General features: G+C 57.4%; 1 protein-coding gene across 1 annotated transcript; it reads left to right on the forward strand.

Moving 5' to 3' along the window:
* Window positions 1-290: 290 nt before the first annotated feature.
* DES (desmin) lies at window positions 291-7,646 on the forward strand. Its single transcript, XM_039216698.1, has 9 exons — window positions 291-941; window positions 2,150-2,210; window positions 2,329-2,424; window positions 2,586-2,747; window positions 2,920-3,045; window positions 3,455-3,675; window positions 5,198-5,241; window positions 6,659-6,741; window positions 6,957-7,646. Exons 1-9 carry the CDS (start codon window positions 358-360, stop codon window positions 6,996-6,998), a joined length of 1,419 nt encoding a protein of 472 aa, XP_039072629.1. The 5' UTR covers window positions 291-357; the 3' UTR covers window positions 6,999-7,646.
* Window positions 7,647-7,901: the final 255 nt, after the last annotated feature.

The following is a 7,901-nucleotide window of genomic DNA, read 5'->3' on the forward strand; positions in this document are numbered from 1 at the left end:
TGTCTAGGGGCTCCAGACATGCTCTGCTGCCCCGGTGAAGGGGTTGGCAGGCCTGCCCGTCTTCTGCCCTCCGAGGGCCTCCAGCCTGTCCCACTCCTGTTAGGGGCCCCTTCCCACCCTGCGGAGGAGGCGGAGGGGCGCCGGCCTCCCCGCCCCCACGCCAGCGGCCGCCCTTCCTGGCAGGACAGCGGGATCCTGCAGCTGTCAGGGGAGGGGCGGCGGGGGCTGATGTCAGGAGGGATACAAATAGTGCGGGACGGCTAAGGGGCCCTGTCTCCCCTCGACGCAACCACTCTCGGCCGCCCGCCGCCCGCCGCCGCCGCCTCCGTGCCGCCCAGCCTCGCCCGCGCCGCCACCATGAGCCAGGCCTACTCGTCCAGCCAGCTCACCTCCTCCTACCACCGCAGGTTCGGCGGGGCGGCGGGCTTCCCGCTGGGCTCCCCGCTGAGCTCGCCGGTGTTCCCGCGCGGGAGCTTCGGCACCAAGGGCTCCGCGAGCTCGGTGACGTCCCGCGTGTACCAGGTGTCGCGCACGTCGGGCGGGGCCGGGGGCCTGGGCGCGCTGCGGGCCAGCCGGCTGGGGGCGACCCGCGTGCCCCCCGCCTCCTCCTACGGCGCGGGCGAGCTGCTGGACTTCTCGCTGGCCGACGCCGTGAACCAGGAGTTCCTGACCACGCGCACCAACGAGAAGGTGGAGCTGCAGGAGCTCAACGACCGCTTCGCCAACTACATCGAGAAGGTGCGCTTCCTGGAGCAGCAGAACGCGGCGCTCGCCGCCGAGGTGAACCGGCTCAAGGGCCGCGAGCCGACCCGGGTGGCCGAGATCTACGAGGAGGAGCTGCGCGAGCTGCGGCGCCAGGTGGAGGTGCTCACCAACCAGCGCGCCCGCGTCGACGTCGAGCGCGACAATTTGCTGGACGACCTGCAGCGGCTCAAGGCCAAGTGAGGACGCGGCGCTCCCAGACCCCCTCTCCGTGGGCCGGGCGCGAGGGAGGCGAGGCCTGGGGGCTGAGACACAGCTGTCAGGACCTGCCTTGCCCCTGGGTGCCGGGGACCCCTCTCCTCCCTCCCCTCCCCCTCCCCCACTTGGGGGAGACAGTCATCTACGGTGTCCTCAGAGGAGAGAGGGACTCCAGGTCTCTCCCTCGTGCTCTCACTCTGAAAAGGGGGAGTTTCCTTGGGGACATCATGGGGTGCAAATGGGAGGCCTGGGCCCTGTAGACAGCCTCCTGGGGGTGCAAATGGGGGACCTGGGCCCTGTAGACAGCCTCCTGGGGGTGCAAATGAGGGGCCTGGGCCCTGTAGACAGCCTCCTGGGGGTGCAAATGGGGGACCTGAGCCCTGTAGACAGCCTCCTGGGGGTGCAAATGAGGGGCCTGGGCCCTGTAGACAGCCTCCTGGAAGCACCTTAAGATGCTGGGGTGGTGTTGAGGGGGGACAGGCAGAGGAGTGGAGGGAGGGGGTTGGGGTTGAGTCAGAGGGAGAGGGGAGGTTGATAGGAGACAAGGAAGGTGGGGGCAGGCTGGGAGAGTCAGGGGCTGGGGAATCCAAGTGGCAGCTCTCAGGTCGTCTGTAATGAGGCCCAGGGGAGGTGGGTAGACAGCAGATCTTGGTCCTTGTGCCCGGCTGAGGCTGTGACATCTCACGGAGGAAGTGGATAAGCTAGAGGAAAAGGGAGGGAGCTAGCTGCAGCCCCCAGAAAGCTTGGAGGACCTGATGGTGGGCTTGGTCAGGCTTCCTGGAAGAAAAGGCGACAAGAACAGAGCAAGTACTAGTAGGTCCTGCTTCTGACAGCTCAAGTGAGCAGAATCACTGTCCTACCGCGGGGCACAGACAGTAATTGAGTGCCTACATGGGCCAGGCTGGGGCTGGGAACCAGGAACATGGCTGTGGATAAAATAGACACAGTTCCTAATCCCAGGGAGGTCACAATCCGGTGGGGACATAGACTTCCGGGGTGTGGCTCCTGGGGAAGAAATTGGACCACTTCCTGTGCCTCCCTGGGTGGGCGGGGCCTCTTGTCTCTACCCTCTAGCCAGGCCTCCACACCGTGTCCTGAGCCCCACTCCCTGGGCAGCCCCCACCCAGCCATCTCCACTGCCGGCTTTATCCCCACCAACGGTCACTTTCTGTCTGTCTGTTCCGGCCAGGCTGCAAGAAGAGATTCAGTTGAAAGAAGAAGCAGAGAACAATTTGGCTGCCTTCCGAGCGGTGAGCCCTCTCTTGGTCCCCCAGTAACCTTACCCTTCTGACCCCATGTGATCCCCGGTCTCCCTCTGCCCTGCCTGGGTCCTCAGTGACCCTGTCCCTCTTGCTTGTTCACTTGCAGGATGTGGATGCCGCTACTCTAGCTCGAATTGACCTGGAGCGCAGGATTGAGTCTCTCAACGAGGAAATCGCGTTCCTTAAGAAAGTGCATGAGGAGGTATGCCCTCAGCCTTCCTCTTCGGGGTCTTTAGACCCTGGTGAGAGGAGCTGGAAGGGATGGGGGGCAGGGCAAGGCTCTGGGAACGGGGTTGAGAGGGTGCTGTGTGGGTGGGGCTTGGGACACGCCCTTGAGCACTGAAGCCCAGCTGTATCCTGCAGGAGATCCGAGAGCTACAGGCCCAACTTCAGGAACAACAAGTACAGGTGGAGATGGACATGTCCAAGCCAGACCTCACCGCCGCCCTCAGGGACATTCGGGCTCAGTATGAGACCATTGCGGCTAAGAACATCTCAGAAGCTGAGGAATGGTACAAGTCAAAGGTGGGCAACCTGGTCCAGGGGCTCTGGCCCCTCTGTCCCCCTCCCCGCCTGTTTGGAGATGCTTCCTGTGCTATATCCATGGGGAGGAGGGTGAGCCAGGGTCTCCATGCTCCCCTGTCCCTCGCCATCCCTGCCTGCATCCTACTCATCTCATGCCCCTCCCTACCCTTAGGTGTCCGACCTGACCCAGGCAGCCAACAAGAACAACGATGCCCTGCGCCAGGCCAAGCAGGAGATGATGGAGTACCGACACCAGATCCAGTCCTACACCTGTGAGATCGATGCCCTCAAGGGCACTGTGAGTCCTTGGCCACCTTGCCCGACCCAAGCCTTCAGGCCTATAGCTCACATTCTCACTCTGTGACCTTGGTTCCCATCACATACCCTCTCTGGGCCTCTGTCTCTTTAAATCTACCACAGGGATGAAAACAGATGGGTAGATTCTCAGCTGGACTCTCAGGAGTCATGGGGCTCCTACGTGGGGGTGGAGAGGATGAACACTGATGCTTCCTTTTATCGCTTCTGTTCTCGGGGTTTCCACATGAGACTTCACCTGAGTTCAGGGTCCCCTAGCTCAGAAGAGTTTGCCAACTCCTGGACCTGACCATCGGGGGTTGCGTCCTAGCTCTGAGGCTGTGTCTCTCCCCATGCCGGGTCCCTAGTGCCCACCCTTTCCTGTTCTTGACCTGGGCGTCCCTCTCCTGCAGAACGATTCCCTAATGAGGCAGATGCGGGAGCTGGAAGACCGCTTTGCCAGTGAGGCCAGTGGCTACCAGGACAACATCGCACGTCTGGAAGAAGAGATCCGGCACCTCAAGGATGAGATGGCCCGCCACCTGCGCGAGTACCAGGACCTGCTCAATGTCAAGATGGCCCTAGACGTGGAGATCGCCACCTACCGGAAGCTGCTGGAGGGCGAGGAAAGCCGGTGAGGGGCGAGGCCCGGGCTGGTGGTGGGGTTCTGGGGAGTGCTGAGGCGCCCATTCCTGCCCTGGGAGGGGGGCTCAGGATCACCTTAGCAAGATCTGGAAATAATTTTATACACGAGGCCACCACACCACTAATTGCAGAGAATTAACCAAGGCCACCTGGGTAAAAGTGATTTAATTAATAGCTTTTATAAAAAGAGAAACATAAGTATTCCCTCATCTACTGTCAGAATTAAGAATCAGCAGCATAAAACTGTGTTCAGCCACCAGTAATAAAATGTTACTGCCAGTCAAGGGAGAGATGAAAGCATAGTAGGGGGTGATGAGGAAGAAAAGGGAGGGGGCAGAGAGAGACAAATGGAGAGCCTGGGACACAGGCTAAGAAGGAGAGTGCAGAGACTCGTGTGCTGAGGGTGCATACGTGCACATACACACGCACACGTGTACAAACACTTGCACACACACACGCTCAGAGGATAAGACAGCATGACGTGCTCAGAGCAACTTAACCTCTAGATACCGAAAATGACATACGACTAGAAGTCAATGTGAGGGAAATTTCTGGGGTGATGGGAATGCTATACATCTTTTTAAAAGTGTTTGTTTGCTTGTTTGTTTGTTTGAGAAAGAGAGAGAGAGAGCACAAGTGGGAGGGGGGCAGAGAGGGCAGGAAAGAGAGAATCCCAAGTGAGCTCGAGGGGCTCGAGCTCACGACCCATAAGATGATGACCTGAGCTAAAATCAAGAGTTGGATGCTTAAACGACTGAGCCACCCAGGCACGCCGGAAATGCTATATATCTTGATTTAGACTGGTAGTTACATGGATGTCGACTGATCAGAACTCACTGAATTGTATGCTAAAGACCTGTGTATTTCACTGTATATAAATCTAACTTCAATTTAAAACAGGTCAACTGCTCAAAAAAAATGACGCCTATTGATACTCATAAAAATGGTAATATCTAAGGTTTTAAAAAATCAGCAGACATGTTTAGATACATAGACTTAACACAGAGAGATTCCAGATTTCATAGAATTACATCTACATATAATGACCTTTTAAGGTGGCTCAAGTCATGTGGCATTCTCCCAGCACTAGGCATAAACGGGGATGGCATTTACCCTGGCTCTTGCCCTCCGGTGGGTGGGCTGGAGGTTCCCAGCCTGGCTGGAGGGTGAGCATACATGATGGATGTTGCCCACAGCTGCTATTACACCCTGCAGTGCCTGAAGAAGGAAATTGTGGTGAACTGGAGAGGGCAGTGGGGTTGGTGGTACTGATTTCAGGCCAGCAAGTCAGAGATGGAATTGTTATCCTTCCAGAAGGAACAGTTTCTGAGCTAGCTGTACTTGACCTTTGACCCCATGCCCTTAGTAACATGAAAGTGGGAGTATTGAGGTCAGTGAGACAGGGACAGCTGACCATGGTCTTTAGAGGGGACATGGGCAAGCTTTGATGGGGGTCACAGGGAGAGATGGGGGGTTCTAACCCTTTGGGGACTTGGTGTCTCTCTTTTCAGGATCAACATCCCCATCCAGACCTTCTCTGCTCTCAACTTCCGAGGTGAGTGTGTGTTGGTTGGTGGATGCTGGGTGGTGGGGGCAGGAGTCGAGCATGGGCACTGTCTAAGTCCAGCCAGGAAAGGAGGATGGAGCCGTGGGGACAGGGCTACGGTTCCAGAAAGAGAAAGGAGGCTGCTGCAGGTGGGTGGGGAAGTTTAGAGAGAGGCACCTTCTATCAGAGAGATGTTCTCAATATACCCAACCTCTGAAGGGACCAAGGGTGTCCTTGGGGGGTCTGGCAGCAAAAGCATCTAGAACCATACACCCCAGGCTACAAGGCACCCACCAGCCATTGTCTGTGTGGCAAATTGCCAAGCATCCCTTACCACTTCCACCCCTACCCCCAGCTGCCTGTTGAACACCTCCAGTTTGCTGGAGCAAGATGTTGGATGCATGTTTAAAACAATGAAGCCAAACCTTAGCAAAGCCAAACAATTAAAAGAACGAGCTCCTAGGGCACTCTGCCATTCTGACATTAGGAATATGCAGATCGAGTGGCTTTCCAACCCCAGAGAGCAGAAAAACACGCTATAATGATACATTAGGAAAGCAAGTCAGAGTCCTTGGCAGCAGTGCCTTTCCTAGATCAAACCTTTTATATCTTCGACGTTCTTTTCCATCGGGAAAAATACATGCAGCGCTCCACCGAGTTACAGTGTTCATCACAGGCTGGTTGCTTGCTTCAGAGATTCATGAACACCAAACCCATAACACCCAGGACCTAAATTTGACCCGCCCTATAAAACTCAGAACCTCTTTTTTCAGTTGGTAGTTTATGCAGACACCCAAGGGTAAGCCTTGCAACTGAAGCTGCTTGAGGCTTTTTTAAATCAATCGTTCGGTGGCCATGATAGTGCAAGTATCGCTGTAACTGTTTCACAGTGAAGAAACTGAGGCGTCGAGGGGCAAGTGACTCACCACCAGCACAATGAATCAGTAGCTAACTTCTGTATATGTCTCTTTCATTAAGACACGGTTTACTCATCTGGAGTCTGAAAGGGGGCTGGGTACCAACCAAGACCAAAAGAGAGTCTTGATGCTGGGTTTGGGGTTCTTTCAGGGTACAAATTCACGCAGGGCTGTGTTGGAGCCCAGGGGTAGAGAGGGAGCAAGGAGGTGCGTGAGGAATGGGAATGTTGGGTGGCCTGGGGCCTCAGGGGTCCCCCACCCTCCAAAATCGGCCCACAGCTGGAGCCTGAGCCCATCTCAGCCGTGAGATTGGCCCCAGCGTCTGCAGAGCCACCTGCTGGATGCTGGGCTCAGGTGATAAAGTCTTGCTGAAGAAGTAACAGGCCCATCTTGAAAGGGGTAGGAGATTTCTGGACTCCATCCCCTGGAAACAGGGATGGACACCTAGTCCCTGGACTGGCCCAGGCCTCGACTTGGTCAGGCTGAGTATGTGCTTGCATCTATTGCAGAAACAAGCCCTGAGCAAAGGGGTTCTGAGGTCCATACCAAGAAAACGGTGATGATCAAGACCATTGAGACCCGGGATGGGGAGGTGAGCCATCTGTCTGGTCCCCTTACCCATGGAGGGAGGCAGGGGGCTATGGGGTATGTCTATGAGGCTGTCAGCCAGGTGCCTTCCACCGGCTGTGCTGGTTTAAGCCTCACCCGGATGGAGACAGGGTCCTGTTGGAGTTGGGGGGCAGCCCAGGATTGGGGCTCCATTCTCCTGCCAGCACTGGTTTGCACTGGGCTTCTTTTCTTCCCCAGGTCGTCAGTGAGGCCACACAGCAGCAACACGAGGTGCTCTAAAGCCAGAGACCCCTCTGCCATCAGAGACCACCCTCGCCCCTGTCCTCACTGCCTCCTGAAGCCAGCCTCCCTCCGTCCCAGGTCACCACACCCAGCCACAGTGCTCCCCTCACAGCCTCTGACCCCTGCTCACTGACCACTGCTCATGGCCCCTCCAGGGGACACGGCTCACCCCTGCCCAGGCACAGGCAGCCCCAGCCGTGTGAGTCCTGGATGTTGGAAATGAGTGAGCCTGGCTCTTGGTTGCCCTCAGGGTGTGCTGGGCAGGGCCAGGATGGAGCCAAGGCAGAGCAGTGCCCCTGCCCCTCCTACCTCTGTGACCTCAGGCTCTAGCCTCTGGCTTTGGAGAGGGCCCCAGGGCAGGGTGTTGTGACCCCACATGATCAGGATGGAACCTATGGACCTCCTTATCCCTACTCCCTAGCCTGGGTCAGAGAGAAAGGGCAGCCTCCCCAACAAGCCGGGCAGGTGACTGGGAGACTAGCCCCTGTGGGAATGGGGGCTTGAAAGCCCCTTCCTTTCCCACGGTGGGCTTAGAAAGCAGGGGCTGCAAGAGGGAACCCCCGAAGGTGCCAGATGTGGGAGCAGGAGATTTGGAAGGAGAGAGGGTGGGAGAGGTGCTGGAGAAGAGAGGAGAGGAGAGAGGCAGAGAGCGGTCTCAGGCAGGGGGAGGGGTGCCCCCCTCTGTGCCTGCCCCTCCCCTGCAGCAGGGGCTCTGGACAGAAACAATAAAAAGAGAAGCACAAGCCTAGCACGTGCCCTGGCTGTGATGACTGCCTGGTTGCCTGTGGGGGCCCCTAGGGCCCTGTTGCACTTCCCCTTGAGACGGATTGTGCACTGCCCTCCTGCCCGGTCAGACTGTCCCCCCCCCCCCCCCGGGGCAGGTTACCCCTACTGTTCCCA

Source organism: Hyaena hyaena, unplaced genomic scaffold, assembly GCF_003009895.1.
Source record: "Hyaena hyaena isolate Hyena2069 unplaced genomic scaffold, ASM300989v1 scaffold_650, whole genome shotgun sequence".
Classification (NCBI taxonomy): domain Eukaryota; kingdom Metazoa; phylum Chordata; class Mammalia; order Carnivora; family Hyaenidae; genus Hyaena; species Hyaena hyaena.

Bases quoted from the DNA above. Each gene is read 5' to 3' on its own strand.
- DES (XM_039216698.1), top strand. From the start codon at position 358: ATGAGCCAGGCCTACTCGTCCAGCCAGCTCACCTCCTCCTACCACCGC. The intron at 2,425-2,585 runs GTATGCCCTCAG...TGTATCCTGCAG, and splicing joins TTAAGAAAGTGCATGAGGAG to GAGATCCGAGAGCTACAGGC. The intron at 5,242-6,658 runs GTGAGTGTGTGT...CATCTATTGCAG, and splicing joins CTCTGCTCTCAACTTCCGAG to AAACAAGCCCTGAGCAAAGG.